Source organism: Microtus pennsylvanicus, chromosome 6 (assembly GCF_037038515.1).
Source record: "Microtus pennsylvanicus isolate mMicPen1 chromosome 6, mMicPen1.hap1, whole genome shotgun sequence".
NCBI lineage: Eukaryota > Metazoa > Chordata > Mammalia > Rodentia > Cricetidae > Microtus > Microtus pennsylvanicus.
Genome location: NC_134584.1, coordinates 74,010,463 through 74,026,502, shown reverse-complemented (window position 1 = coordinate 74,026,502; position 16,040 = coordinate 74,010,463). Strand labels below are relative to the sequence as shown.

At 39.8% G+C, this 16,040-nt stretch overlaps 1 protein-coding gene across 7 annotated transcripts in view; it reads left to right on the top strand.

Annotated features, from left to right (window-relative positions):
- Large1 (LARGE xylosyl- and glucuronyltransferase 1) overlaps positions 1-16,040 on the top strand; it is a 464,139-nt gene that overhangs the window by 175,736 nt on the left and 272,363 nt on the right. For 4 of the 7 annotated variants that reach the window (XM_075976470.1, XM_075976472.1, XM_075976473.1 and 1 more), the window contains one exon: positions 2,224-2,262. The exons of the other annotated variants lie outside the window; for them this stretch is intronic. In XM_075976470.1, the coding sequence (XP_075832585.1) occupies positions 2,224-2,262 (39 nt within the window). The remainder of the gene's footprint in view (positions 1-2,223; positions 2,263-16,040) is intronic. 7 annotated transcript variants of the gene reach the window in all.

Genomic DNA, 16,040 nt, shown 5'->3' with positions numbered 1-16,040 from the left:
GTTAGAATCTCAGAGTTGTTTTGATTTGTGTTTCTCATGGGTAAGGATGTTGAGCATTTCCTTAAATGTGTTTCAGCCATTTTAGATTCCCTGTTGAGAGTTCTCTGTTTAGGTCTGTACTCCACTTTTTTTTATTGTATTATTTGTTCTTTTGATGATCAATTACTTGAATTCTTTGTATTTTATGGAGGTCAGTCCTCTGTTGATGAAGATCTTTTTCCATTCTGTGGCTGCCATTTGGTCTTATTGACTGTGTCCTTTGCTTTACAGGAGCTTTTCAGTTTCAGGAGGTCCCATTTATTATTTGTTTCTCTCAGTCTCTGTACTACTGAGTTTCTATTTAGGAAGTGGTCTCCTGTGCCAATGTGTTCAAGTGTACTTTCCGCTTTCTCTTCTGTGAGGTTCGGTGTGGCTGGCTTTATGTTGAAGTCTTTGATCCATTTGGACTTGAGTTTTGTGCATGGTGATAGATAGGGATCTATTTTCATTCTTCTCCATGTTGATCTCCAGTTATGCCAGTACCATTTGTTAAATATACTTTCTTTTTTCCATTTGATATTTTTTCCTTCTTTGACAACAAATAGGTATTCGTGTGAATTAATATCTGGGTATTCTTTTCGGTTCCATTGGTCTTCCTGTCTGTTTTTATGCCAATATCAGGCTGCTTTTAGTACTGTAGCTCTGTAGTAGAGTTTGAAGTTAGGGATTGTGATACTTCCCAAAGTTCCTTTCTTGTACAGGATTGTTTTGGCTAACCTCGGTTTTGTGCTTTTCCACATGAAATTGAGTACCATTCTTTTGAGGTCTGTGAAGAATTTTGCTGGGCATTGCATTGAATCTGTACATTACTTTTGGTAACATTGCCATTTTTACTATATTAATTCTCCCTACCCAAGTGCATGGGAGATCTTTCCACTTTCTGGTGTCTTCTTCAATTTTTTTCTTCAAAGATTTAAAGTTCTTGTCATACAGGTCTTCCACTTGTTTGGTTAGAGTTACTTTGTGATATTTTATGCTATTGTATTTCTCTGACTTCTTTCTTAACCAATTTATTATCTGTGTAAAGGATGGCTACTGATTTATTTTTCTGAGTGAATCTTGTATCCTGCTACATTACTAAAAGTGGTTATGAGTTGTAGAAGTTCTTTGTTGAACTTTTGGGGTGACTTATTTAAACTATCATATCAGCAAATAGTCAGAGTTTGATTTCTTCTTTGTTCGATTTGTATCCCCTTGATCTCCTTTTGGTGTCTTATTGATGTAGCTAGGATCTCAAGAACTGCATTGAATATATATGAAGAGAGTGCACAACCTTGTCTTGTTCCTGATTTTAGTTTGATCACTGCGAGTTTCTCTTCATTTAATTTGATGTTGGCTGTTGACTTGCTGTATATTGCCTTTATTATGTTTAGGTATGTTTCTGGTATCCCTGTTCTCTCCGAGACCTTTATCATGAAGGGATGTTGTATTTTCTCAAATGTTTTTCATCATCTAATGGGATGATTTTTCAGTTTGTTTCTATGGTGGATTACATTGACAGATTTTCATTTGTTGTATCATCCCTGCATTTCTGGGATGAAGCCAACTTGATCATAGTGGATGGTGGTTTTGATGTGTTCTTGGATTCTATTTGCCAGTATTTTATTGATTATTTTTGCATTAATGTTTATGAATGAGATAGATATGTAATTCTCTTTCTTAGTAATGTCTTGCTGTTGTTTGGGTATCAGGGTAATTGTAGCCTCATAAAAAGAGTTTTGCAATGTTCCTTCTGTTTCTATTGTGTGGAACAATTTAAGTATTTGTTCTTCTTTGAAAATCTTGTAGAATTCTGAGCTGAAACCATCTGCTCTTAGGCTTTTTTTTCTTTTTGGTTGGGAGACTTTTGGTGACTGTTTCTATTTCTTCAGCAGTTATAGGTCTATTTAATTTGTTTATCTGGTTTTGATTTAATTTTGGTAAGTGATATTGATTCAAAACGTTGTCCTTTTCCTTTAAGTATTCCAATTTTGTGGAGTACAGGGTTTCCAAGTATAATTTCCTCCGTGTCTGTTGTTATGACCCCTTTTTCATTTCTGATTCTGTTAATTTTGATTTTTTGTCCCTGCCTTTTGATTAGTTTAGATAACAGTTTGTCTATTTTGTTGATTTTCTTGAAGAACAAATTCTTGGTCTCATTGATTCTTTGTATTGTTTTCTTTATTTCTGTTTTGTTGATTTCAGCTCTCAATTTGATTATTTCCTGCAGTGAAGTTCTCTTGGGTGAGTTTGCTTCTTTTTGTTCTAAAGTTTTCTAATGTTCTGTTAATTCACTAGTGTCTGATTTTTCCAGCTTCTTTATGTAGGTGTTTAGTGCTACAAACTTTCTTCTTAACACTGCTTTCATTATGTCCCATAAATTTGGGTATGTTGTGCGATCATTTTCATTGTATTTTAGTAAGTGTTTAATTTCTTCCTTCATTTTTTCTTTGGCCCATTGATGATTCAGGTGAACATTGTTTAATTTACATGTGTTTTGGGGCTTTCTGGAATTAGCTATGCTGTTGAATTCTAATTTTAAACCATGGTGATCTGATAAGATAAATGGGGTTATTCTATTTTTCTTTTGCATCTGAAGTTTGTTTTGTTACCTAGTATGTGGTCAATTTTTGAGAAGGTTCCATGAGGTGCTAAGAAGAAGGTATATTCTTTTATGTTTTGATGGAATATTCCATAGATGCCTGTTAAGTCCATTTGAGTCATACATCTGTTAGTTCCCTTATTACTCTGTTAATTTTTTGTCTAACAGACCTGCCCATTGGTCTGAGTGGAGTGTTGAAGTCTCCCACTACTAGTGTGTGGTATTTAATGTGTAATTTAAGCTTTAGAAGTGTTTCTTTTACATCTGAGGTACCCTTGTTTTCAGGGCGTAGATGATCAGTATTGAGCTCTCCTCTTGATGCAGTTTTTTGTGACTAATATGAAATGTCCTTCTTTGTCTCTTGATTGATTTTAGTTTGAAGTCTATTTTGTTAGATATTAGGATAGGTACACCAGCTTGTTTCTTAGGTTCATTTGATTGGAAAAGTTTTTTTTCCCATCCCTTTACTCTGAGGTGATGTCTATCTTTGAGGTGGTGTGTTTTTTTGTATGCGGCAGAAGGATAGATTCTGTTTTTACATTCAATCTGTTAGCCTGTTTCTTATTATAGGTGAGTTGAGTCCATCTATATTAAGGACTATTAATGACTAGTGATTGCTATTTTCTGTGTCCTTGAGTTAAAATTGTATCTCCATGGAGCTAGACTAGAGTTCATAGGTTTCTTCCTACTTTATAAAGCTGGGGCTATGTGTTTTGATAACGTGTAAGCATGTGAGTGAGTAAACATTTCAATATGGATTGTGCAAAAAACGAATAATTTATTTAGCAGGGAATATGAAATTGAACTTAGTAGTTAGTAACGGAGAATCAAATTAAATAAACTTGCAATGGTTTGTAGGCTCCTTGGAGATTTCTTAGTGTTGGTTTTAGAACAATAACAGGAAATCCCATTTTTAAGTTAGGGAGGATCCAAACATGTTAGCATGGGGTGTTGTCCAATGGCATTTGAAACTTATCTGCATGAGTGACAACTTTAAGTTAGTGTTAAGGGGGTGACAATGTGCTAAGTGAGAACTTGTTTGGAATTCTATAGTCCAGCCCCCTTTATACCTACTTAGGCAGATACTCTGGGACAGTGGCCCTACTATGATCCTGGTACTCACTAGGGTCTGGGAACCACTGCTGTATATACTGGAGGAAATCTGGACGTGTGATATGTGTGTGTATGTATATGTATGTGTGTGTATGTTATATATATATATATAATACATATATATTACATACACACATTTGTATTTATTTTGTGAATGCATGTCCATATATGGGTATATATAGGTACTGATGTATGTATATGTAAGCATATAAAGACCCAAAATTGATATCACTTGTCTTTCTCACTCTCTTTCTACCCTGTATAATTAAGAAATGGTCTCTAGCTAAACTTCGAGCTCACTGTATCTTGTCTAGTCTGGTTAGCCAGCTTGTTCCAGGGATTCCTTGTCTCTGTTTCTCATGTGCTGAGGTCGTAGGTGGAACACAGTGCCCACTTAACTTTTACATGGGTGTTGGGAATCTGAACTGCGGTCCTTGTGTTTGCATGGCAAACCCTGTACTTACCTGACTATCTTCCCAGCTACTATAACACATTTTCCTTATGCAGTCTTCTCTCAGCAGGCATCCATTCCACATGTTGGCTTCTGTGAGTAATACATAATAGTTCTATATCTGACAACCTGAGTTGTTTCATCACCAGCACCAAGATGGGGAAACCAGCTCTCTGTTGCCTCTGCCATTGCACACACATACCCACATGCATATTTACACACACACACACACACACACACACACACACACACACACACACACACAGAGTTTCTGCATGGTAGCACATGCCTTTAATGTGAGCATTGCACTTATTCCAGCTTTGTCCTCTGACTTACTGATTTCAGTTCAGGTCATATGGCAGTTTTATTCCTAGTATTTTAAAAGCCTTTATACTGGTTTCCATAGTGTCTAGGCCAATTTGTATTCCCAGCAACAGTAGAAAGGAGGTGAATTTTCAGCTATATATACTGAGAAAGAGCAAGCAAATATGTGGGTTTACTCTTTCTGGGTAAGAAATGGTAACTAGGAAGACAAAACAAATTCCTGAACTCAAATCTTCAAGTAGAGAATTCAAGGTGTCCATCTGATTTGCATTTTTCATCAGTGTGTGCTGATTTTACAGTTTTCACAATTAACCACCAGTAATTGTGGGATGAGTGAATCCCAGAGTATAATTGAGGTTCTTCTTAGGAGCAAAAGAATGAACCTGCATTTGTCTTCTGAATAAATTGCATAGCGTAGGGCATTGCTGGCCAAAGGTTCATGTGGTTCCAGACTGGAGTAGAAATAACCTCTTTGCTTTTCTCTATCCAGTTTAGGGTAAACTGCAACTATTTTTTGAAACATGATACATCCATTTCTTTAATGAGCATCTAAACGGTCAAACCTTCTGGGACTGTTTTGTGTAATCATTCCCTGAAATCTCTATTTTCTATCTTCTCTAGCTATATCAGTCCCCACACTCCTTTTATAATAAAACTGTTTAGTTATAAGAAACTAGATATGAAATGAAACTTGGAGCTTCATTGGGAATTCAGCCTTCCAATGGTATGCTTTGCTTTCATGATTCAGGGATTCCACAAAGGGAAGATTGGAGGCTAAACACCAAACAGTTTAGTCACAGGGAAAGACAGTTTTGCTGCATTTAAATACTTTGCTGCCATTGTAACTGTTCAGAAATGTTTATTAGACTGCTTTCCTCAAGGACAGCAGTGGCACATTCTTAGAGACAGTAGATTGTGTGCCATAGAAAACTCTATTAAATTTCATTTCATTTGAGACCACAGAAAGGTGCAGGGGCCAAGTGAGATCATTGGCCCCTCTTCTTTCTACCTTCTAATGCCTTTGTTGATGTTTGTTTGTCCCAGTGCCGGAGACTGAACCCAGTACCTTAGGCTTTCTAGGTACGCTCTCTGTACTGAGCCACACCTCAAGCCCCTGCCCTTTCTGAGAGACTGGCCTTTGCTTGTTGGCCTTGATAGGGTGTTTCCCGTCCCCGTATCCCTGTGCACATATCTACCTTCCATCTTCCTTTCTTCTCCTCTGCCTCTCTCAGTTGCTGTGTCTCTAACTACTGTTGCTGTCCTCTGTGTATCCACTTGTTTCTTTCTGGTTTGGACCTTGTTTGGAGTTACATTAGGGTTTCCTGATGATGCACCATGGCTTATAGATGGAGGGTAGAACTCCTCTAGTTGCTTAGTAGCAGACTGCCGTTCTGCCCTTCCTTACTGCCAGTGGGACTTCCACACCAGTGAATACTGTCCTCTTGGGTGCTTCTGTTGCAGGGCATTGCTCCTGTAATGGGTCTGTTTCCACTTGCCTGAGGTTCTTAGAGAGGGCCGTTGTTTCAGTTGAAGCTGACTTTTTGACCAATTCAAGGGCATCATCAAGGGAGCCACCAGGTTATATAATCTCTCCAGATGCAATTTCCTAACATTGAATCTTGAAGTAGTCTCTTCTGGTTTAGTGATGATGCCACTCCAATCCCTGGGCTTCACTTTCCTTAAGTATAAAATGTTCACCATTCAATTTGAAACAGACGTTAGCCCCCAATTTTATTTTCAGACAGCTGGAGCTTCTATTCAAAACCCATATTTCGAGCTGGTGAGTTGACTCAGTAAAGTGCTTTTGGAGAAAGAGCATGAGCTACAGCCCAAATGAAGCCAGCAGAACAGGACCCAGCACTTACACCACTGTGTCTTCATCTAACTTGGGAGAATAGGACAGAAAGTGAGCAGCTTCTCAAAAGTCAAAACACTGCCTTTTAGAAGAGCTGAATATAAGTTCAGAACCCCAAATCCTTGAAAAAACATTCTACCATTCCATGCAGCCACCCTGGGCCTGTAAAGTAGGTAATCTCAGGGCCTGTTCTGTGGACAAGGGAGCCAAACCCAAGGAGTTAAGTAAGTGACCAGAGGGTTTCAGAACTAAACAAAGTGAAGCTCAGACTCACATGCAAGGTGAGTCTAGGTAGTAACTTGAGTCTAGATCTGAGTGTGTGTGCATGTGTATGTGTTATGCCAAGGTCACCCTCATGTATCAACAACTCTCTGTAAAGACAGAAACAATTTAATACTGGACTTGATCCTGCTCTGTCCAGATGCCACCGCTATCTAAAGCTCTCTCTCCTCTCTCTAATTATTACATGCTTTACTTTTTTAACTGTTTCTTAGAGTCACTGAATTTTAGAAAGGTATTAAAAGCTATTGTCGTTGGAACTGGAGAGGTAGCTCAGCTGTTAAGAATACCACTGACTGCTCTTTAAGAGGACCTCTAGTACAAAGGGATTTGATACCCTCTTCTGACCTCCATGATTACTGAGTGCACATGGTACACAAACCTACAAGCAGACAATAACACACATAAAATAAAAATAAAACTTAATTTTTAAAAAAGCCCTGCCATCCTTGTGTTTTATCGGGCATTCAGCCATGAACTCACCACCTTCAGTGAAACATGATTTGATCGATGACTATTCTCCACATTATATTTCAAACTACTTTAGTGCTTCTTGGGGTGCTCAGTATACAAACATTACTTCCTGGTAAATTATTGCTGAATGCCTAAATACGTGAGTGGATAAATAGAAAGGCAGGTGAATGCGTAAAGAGGTGGATGAATGGATAGGTGAGTAGAAAGGTTAGAAGGTTGGATGGATACATAGTTGATATGTGGGTAGGTTAAAAGATGAATCAATTAGCCTTGGTAACCTCTGAACATCTTTCCCAGCTTTAAGTTGCTGTAAGAGGTGACAAGACCACTTACTGCTCCATGGCTGAGGACAGCAGCAGTCCTGAGCCAGGACCTTCTATCCATCTGTCTTCCTCCTGTCCAGACTGTATCAGAGAAGTATCACCAACAGATAAAATGCAATAAGAAGCTGCTTGTGAGTTTGGCTTTCTGCCTATTACAGAATAAGGCAAAGTCCCTGAAGTCTATTAAGCCCTCCTCTTACTTAAAAAGAATGCAAGACAGTTGTTATGTATGCTCTTCTACTGTCAAACCTTTGGAAGGTGCGGGGAAATCCATTACACCTTATATGTACATTTCCACTTTCAAAATAACATTTCCATTCAACAAACCAGTTATTTGAAAAGCTGTATAAATAAAGCACTATTGGGCATTTTCCAAAGGCTCCAAAGACAACAGCTCATGAGAACCAAGTGTTTACAAGCAATTCAAGAAGATTAAAAAATTTATACAAGAATGGGGAATAATGTGGTACAAATTTTATTAGTGATTGTTGAGCCTTTAAGGAATAGTCAGCAATCAGTCTAGGGATGGGATCTAAAAGGTGGGCTTTGATCAAACATGACTATCCATGTAAGAAGAGGAGATCAGGATACTCACAGGTTCAGAAGGAAGGCAGTGTGAGACCAGAGGGAGAAAGCAGCCATCTACAATCCATGGGCAGTGGCCTCAAAGTAAAGTAGCTCCTTGAAAACCTTATCTGGGACTCCCAGTCTCTGGAACTATGAGTCAATGCTATTCTGTCTGCATTAGTTACTTTTGTTATTGCTGCTGTTATTAAGAGGTATCTTCAGGAAGAAAGCATTTATTTTTGGCTCCCAGTTGGAGGGTTCAGTATGTTTTGGTGGCGAAGTCAAAGAGGCAAGAGATTATGGCAACTGGTCATTTTGCATCCACAATCAAGAAACACAAATGAATGCTAGTACTCAGCTCACTTTCTCCTTTTTATTAAGTCCATGACCCCAGCCCAGAAGATGGCGCTGTCCACAATTAGTGCGAGTCTTCCAACTCTGATAACATAATCTAGATAAATTCTTGGACATGTGTAGCGTTTTATTTCCACAGTGATTCTAAATCCCATCAAGTGTACTATCATAATTAACCTTCATCATACCTTATATTCTTTAGACTTAGGTATTTTTTTGAAGATTCACTTACTTTTATGTATATGAGTATTTTGCCTGCATGAATATATGTGCACCATGGTGTACAGAGCCTGGGGAGACAAGAAGTGAGTGTTGAATCTCCCAGAACTGGAGTTGCCATGTAGGTGCTGGGAACTGAACTCTAGTTCTCTGCCAGATCAGCAAGTGCTTTGTAAAAAGTGAAAATAGATTTTTTAATAGAATGTATTCTGATAGTATCCCCCTCTCCCCGGAAACTTCTCCCAGATCCTCCTCAGTTCTCCCAAATCCACACTTTTCTTTCATTAAGATACAGGCATCTAAAAAATTAGTAAAAATAAAACAAAACATACCAGAATAGTATAAAACAGAGAAAGAGAAGGAAAAGAGCCAAAGAAATACATATAGACAGAGACACACATATTTGCATATACAGATATCCTATAAAAACATAAAATCAGAAACCATAATATATATGCAAAGAATCTATAAGGAATAAAGAAGCCCCAACAAAGACTGTGAGAGAAAGAACATCCATAAATGAATTTTTTTTTGTTTGTGGATTTTTTTCTTGATGTGCTCACGTGTACATCTATGCCTGTATATGTGGTGTGTGTGTGTGTGTGTGTGTGTGTGTGTGCCTGCCATCTGCTTCTGGACATGGATCTTTGCCTTAAAAGCGGTCTGTATACCCAGTACTTTAAACCTGAGCTCTTTCTCTAGCCAGCCCGGACTGGGATATTTTGGAGTCACTACTTTAGACACCTTGTATGTCACTTTTTCTTCAAAAGCCACCATGCCTGATACACCATCATAATTACTCTGCCTCCTTGTTCTTATCCTTTCTCTCCCCCCCCTCTCGTTTTCCCTTTTTTTTTCCAGTTTCTCTTCCTGCTCTCCCTCATCTACTGACTCCCTTGTTCTCTCTTCACTGTCAGTTGGTTCTGTTCTATCCTGGGTGACAAGATCATCACAGTGGAAAACATAGGATTGTGTTTCATTCCCTCATTGCATAAGACAGTGAGGGGAATTTTTCCTAAAGGTCCTACTAGATGCTCTTTGGAGCTGCATCATTCCCTATACTTCAGACTTCAGCAGTTTGCTCAAGTATCACTGTCTCACTATAAGCCTGGTTCTATCAAAGTGGCACAAACAACCACTTGAAGGACCCCTGCCTGGTGACTCTTCTTGAGATATTTCCTGAGCTAAATATACTGTGATTCCCTAGTTTCTGTCTCCCCAACTTTCTCAGCTGTGTTCATTGTTGTTGATCTCTATGGGGATACTCACCCCCACACCCACACAGTACTACTAAAATCCCAGTAGTGACATCAGTTTTTGGGTATGTGGGTTGCCTGTGGGAGGCAGCTCCATCTGGAAGCTAAATGGAGCAACATAATCATGTTCTTTTCCTTCTCCCAAACCTGTCTGTATTCCTTCAGGTTGAGACTGCCAATCAGGATACTTCCAAATTGACACTTTTCTAAACTATCTTGATATTTTAAAAGATTCTTATGATTTCAAAGAGCTGAGAGCTGGGTGTGAAATTGGCTAGGAAGCCAGTGCAACTGGAGGCAGGAAGCAGGAGAAAACATATGTGCCTGAATTCCTGTGTCTGAAAAGTCTTGGCTGTGTCCTGCAGATGTAGTTTTGGGCTCTCCAGCTGTTAACACTTGGAGCCATTCTCAGTCCCAAAGACCATACATGGCAAGATTGATTTTTACAAATTTGATTATATGGCACCTGAGTGCTTCTCTTACCCACCTCAGTATTCTTTGGGTTTTCCCATTGAATGACACAGTATGGTAATCGAGGCCACAGGACAAATGTGGTCCTGAGAGACATCCCTGAGAGGCAGTGCAGGATGGATGCCCAGGTGCTTTTGCCTCTTCTCACGCTTTTTCTTTGCCGGCCATGGCATCATTCAGTCATCATTGCTCTTGTGTATCTCTACTGGATCAACTGTAGGGGATAGACTTGATACTGGATGGTGATGTACTCATGGTGATTTGGATTGCTTTCATTTTGCAGTGAGTCCAGAATGTGTGTCAGGATCAGGAAGAATCAGTGCTGGTGACTGCTTTTGAGTAGAAAAAGGTACATTTTTAGGGTCTTGCTCATGTGTTTTGAGAAATATAACCTTTCTGTAGACCACTTAGACCCCTGTATATCTCCACCCCTGAAGAGCTAGATCATTCTCCCAAAGTCATAGGCTGTGTTTGTGAGAGTCCACTTAGTGCTAGCAAAGGAATTTTGCAAAGATGTGAAGTCACTTACTTAGGAATGTTCTTAGTTTACATAAGGCCAAGGCTAACTTGTTCTGAGTCACACAATAGTGGGGAAGAGAGGACACTTGAACCTGTGGCCTCTTTTCCTTGCCTAGGATGCTTCCCTTGCAAAGATTCACTTTTCCCAGTCATCACCTTGAGGCTGCCTACCCCACATCTCAGGTGGTGCCCTTCTAGGGAGCCTCCTCCTCCTCAGGCTGGTGAGAAGGCTCCATTTAGCTATGAAGGCAGTGTTCTTGTGGCTTGTCCTAGGTGAGAGTCTGAGCCTTATGAACCATTCTGGCTATAATAGGAAAATCTCCCAGAGGAGAACTGCAGGCATTTATATGCAGCCAGTATGATGGGATTAAATAAACACAGTCCCGATCAAACTACACACAGCCATCATGTCTCTGGGAAGACAGAGCCAAGTAGAATGCTCATCTTTGGAAAGCTGCTTTCTTACTGTTGCCCACAAGGTGGTGTTAACTGTGAGGGGCAGCCCTGTGTTTCAATCTATTTATTGATGGAAGCAGTTTTCAGTTATAATCTATGGTACTCTTGGAACATGCTCCTTTTCTGAGCTCCAGTTATTTCATCTATAAACAATGCATATAGATTTTAAAAGTTAAAATAAAGGAATATAAAATATATCTCACAGAATCCTGCATTTGTCAAGCTTACATCATTGGGCGGACACCCTGCTTGTCCAGCTGTGGTGCTTTGGTGATTGTTGTCTCTTCGTCATGGATGGCAATGATAGTGTGTATAATGAAGTATAAGGTCTAGAACCTGGCCTGTGACTGTTTGCAATGATTGAAAGATACTCTAATCATAATAGAATGACAAGAAATTCTGAAGAATTGAGCAGAAAAATATGTTACCCTGGTAAGTCATTGTATTCTTTGGGGACTAAGTCACATATGGCTTAGGGGATGTTGTAGGATAGTGAAGAAAGGCATCAGAAGACAGATAGCAGGGCATTCATTGGAGATATAAAGTAGGGATATAGCAGGTGGCTACTATGTTGTAATTTATTAGTGGTATTTTGTCACCTGCTTGTTCATCACAGTCTTCATGAACTGCATAACTCTTTATACCTACTGAATTGGAGGTGTTTTTCTGATGCTGGGTCTTAATGTCTTTCTGGGGTTGTGTGAAAAGGCACATCATCAACGAACGCAGATGCTAGGAGTCAGGTAGAAGGCTTACAGCAGACTCGGTTATTTAACAACATGGGGGCTTATATACTATCCTCCCAGCACCCAGGTGGTTTGATCCATTGACAGTTGGCTCTTATCTCATTGGCTAGGCACAATCAGTACCTCTGACAGTGCCTGTTGCTAGGCACTCAGGAAACACCACTTGGTAGCTAGGCACAGATAAGACCTTTGACAGCTCCAGGCAGACTCCAGGTTGGCTCCTTTTGGTCTTGTAGGTCTTATCTTCCTATATTTATCTTCAAAACTAAGTCTTGCCACCATTACAGCTTCTAAAATGAGAAGTGGACAGAATAGGCCTGTGGGCATGGTCAAATACAATACTCTTTAAACAGCTCAGACTGAGCACTGAGCCTTGCAGTGCGCTGTTAGCTGTGCTTGATGTTTTACCAACACACAGTCCTTTGTGGTTGGGAAGTCTGATGCTCAGAAAGCATCCTTGCTTTTCAGTTGTGTCAGATATTATTGTTGCAAAACTCTAAAAGCAGTGATCCATCTTTTGTTTGAGATCAAGTGACTGCCCAGTGTCAAGACATTGGATCAGAGCTCAACTCGGATCTCCCTTTGGTCGGAAAACCCACTGCCTTCAGGCCCTTTCTTTTGGTGACAGAAAGGTACTGGCTTGGAACCTCTGTGTGTCTAGCCTGTTATCTCAGTGCCAGAACAGATGCAGTTTGATCATATCCAGGGTTGCTTGGTGCTTCCTTAGTGCTTATTTTAGCTGCAAGCAACATTCATACTAAGGAGTAGCAGATAGTAGACTGCAGAGGTGTGTACATGGGACAGGGTGCCGGAAAACCTTTTGTGAATGTAGACTAGGACTGGGTTGGAGGTTGGAGTGTGTGTGAGTTACTGGATTATCTCTGGTCTCTCTGATGGGTATTGTGTCTTATACTATATGTGCTCAAGGAACCAGACTCAGTCATATAAAGCTTAGATTTCTTGATAGCTGAGAGAACTTTGAGAAAGAATGATGGTCAAATGTCTATAGGAGAATGACCATGGAAGTCTGGGTGCAAGGTGAGTCTCAGTAAGTGTTGTTTACCATAACCCTTCCTGCAGTCAGAGCCTAGTGAGATTCTGGGGTCTTTTTTCTCATCCAACAGTGCTCTGGCTAGTGTTTGGGGGGGGTGTAATTCTTAACTTCTGGTACAGTTCTGAGTGTGCGCACACACGCTCACCCAGGTCACAGCTCTGCCGTGCATGGCTGCATCTTTGAAAACATTAGGATAGAATTGAGAGGGATGAGATCATCACCTATTACACCAACTTTTCCCTCTTTCCATAAAATTTATTATAGTCTACAATAAAAGAAAGGAAAGTCAGTAAAATGAAGAATTAGACACATTGTGATTCCTAAGATTTAAGAAGTTCAAATGAATAGATGCAGTACTTTCCATGGGCAATCTTGTTATGGTATCTCTCGGCTGATGCCTTTCCTGTCCTGCTCAAGTCCATGAATATAGCCCAATGCACAAACCCTTCCGTCATGGATTTGGTTTGCTTGATCATTTTCATTATCTCTCAGTAGTTCTGAAGATATACCCCTTTGCAGCTATCACACATTACCAAATGCTTCCTTGCTGAAAATAATCCATGTTTGATGACCATTTTGGAGGTTTGATGTTTAAAAATCATTTTTAGAGGCAGTGTGTCAGGTCCAGGATATAGGGATAGTCCTTATCCTTACTGCTCTCAGCTTCTATAACCTACATTACCTGCTTTGTGATCCTTTCTTCTTTTTTTCTTTCTACAAAGCACATCTCTCCAATCTCTTATCTTCTGCCACAATGCTGTGTACTCTGACTTGAACCTTCTCCATATACTTCTCTTACAGGGACATTTGCAGTGACATGAAGTCTATTTAGGGATAATATCCCCATCTTGGGCACTCATCGTATTTTCACAGCTCCTTTTACCATGGAATGTAGCATTCACATTATAGGAATTATCATGCAGATCTCCTTTGCTGGAAGGCACATTACTAGCAAAACATAATGTCATTATGCCCATTATTCTTACTGCTTTTCTGCAATTTAGCATCCTCTTTGTGAGGTTCTGTTTCCCTGATCTAGCGCTGCCCTGCACCATTTACCCAGTGATACCTTATATATACTTTAAAAAATTATTTATTCATTCATTTATTTAGAGACAGGTGTTTGTTTTTGTTGTTGGTTTTTTTTTTTTTTTTTTTTTTGAGTAGCCCTGATTGTCCTGGAACTCACTCTGTAGAATTGTCTGGGCCTAAATTTAGAAATCAACCAGGCTTTATCACCCAAGTTCTGAGAGGAAGAGTGTGTTCTAACACTACCAGAGGAAGAGTGTGTTCTAACACTACCAGAGGAAGAGTGTGTTCTAACACTACCAGGCAGTGATGATCTTTTCTTCCTTGTTCATGTAACATCTGGAGCCTGCCCCTTAGGAACATGTACCACATACTGTCTTGTCACTACTGGTTTATTTATCTGCCTGTTTGGACAGAGGCTCATGGAAACTACTTCTTATCTCTGCCACACATAACCAAGCATGACAGGCACTATTTCATGCCTTCCCAGGAGCATAGGTCCCAGAGCAAGAACACTGCCTTCCTTCATGGAAAAGCCCCAAGAAGCTCTGTGTTCTGTTTTCCATGGAAGCTCATTAACCTGAAAATCCGATATCCTCCTGAATCTCCCCAGTCCTCTGAGCTTCTGCTTTGGGTCCCCATTTTCCTGACCCTTCAGCTGTCTAATTCCTTCTTTGTTGAGCTTCAGTAGATTAGGCTAAGTCAAAGTTAGCCTAATTAACATTTATATTGCTTTTCTTTGCTATTTCTTGGCAAGGTTCTGCAAACTATGACTGCAGAAAATGTTCTTTCATCTAAATAATGTCCCTGTTGGTGGCTGGAATCTGGCTTTTTGCTGGGCTTTCGGAAAGAAGAGGTATAGGGGTTTTCCAAACCCAGAATGGAAAAGAGGCATGAAGGTGAGACCAGAAACTGCATGTCAGATGCATTCCATTCATGCCGAGTGCACACTGAATTGTCTTCTCTGTGCTAGGCTGTGGTGTCGAGAATTAACATCCAGTACTTAGTGAGTGGATGTGAAGGTCCTCATTTTCCACTGACTACAGTGTTTCTTCTCTCTCTATCTCTCTTCTTTGTTTTTGAGACAAAGTCTTATGTAGTTCAGGCTTACCTTGAACTTTCCTGCCCTGTACTTACCTGCTGCCTCCATCTCTAGAGTTCTAGGATTACAGACTTGCACCAGTAAGCCTGGTTTATGCAGTATGGGGACCAAACCCAGGGCCTCGTGCATGCTAGACAAGCATGCTATCAATTAGACTACTTTCTTAGCCTATATTTCTTTCATTTCATAAAATAATCCTTTTTATATGCATATCAGTTTATTTATATTTTTGTAAGTTTATTTTTTAAAAAAATATATATTTGGTCATGTTATATCTCCATCCCTAGTGCCCCCCAGATTTCTGTCCCTATAGACCCCATTTCCCAGTCTTTCTTTCCTTTCAAAGCCACCAAAATCAAAAAAAGTGCACACACATGCACATGCGCACACACAAAAGATAAACAATTTCTTTAAAAATGGAGTCTGTATTGGCCAACTTTTGGAAGAGGGGGTAGAGAGAGTTGATCTAACATGTTTTTCAGGAAGTAGCAGATAAATAATTTGAAGATCTGCAGGTGAACTGAGGACAGACAGTAAGGATTCCCAGGGCAGAAAGGATAATGAAAACAAAATCAGGGAACTCTGAAGGTAATTACCTCGTTCAAGGCAGATTCTTTAACATTATAAGCTGGTATAGATCTCCCAATGAGGTAGTAGGAGAAACTGACAAGGAAGGACAGGAGGTTATAGCTTGAGATGCATTTCTGCCTTAGTCTAGAGCTAAGCATATGGAGTCTGGGAGGAAGACTTGAATGATCATCAGTGTTTCCTAAGTTAGGAAGTGCATTGATATAGACTTGGCTATCAAAATACAGAATGATTACTAAG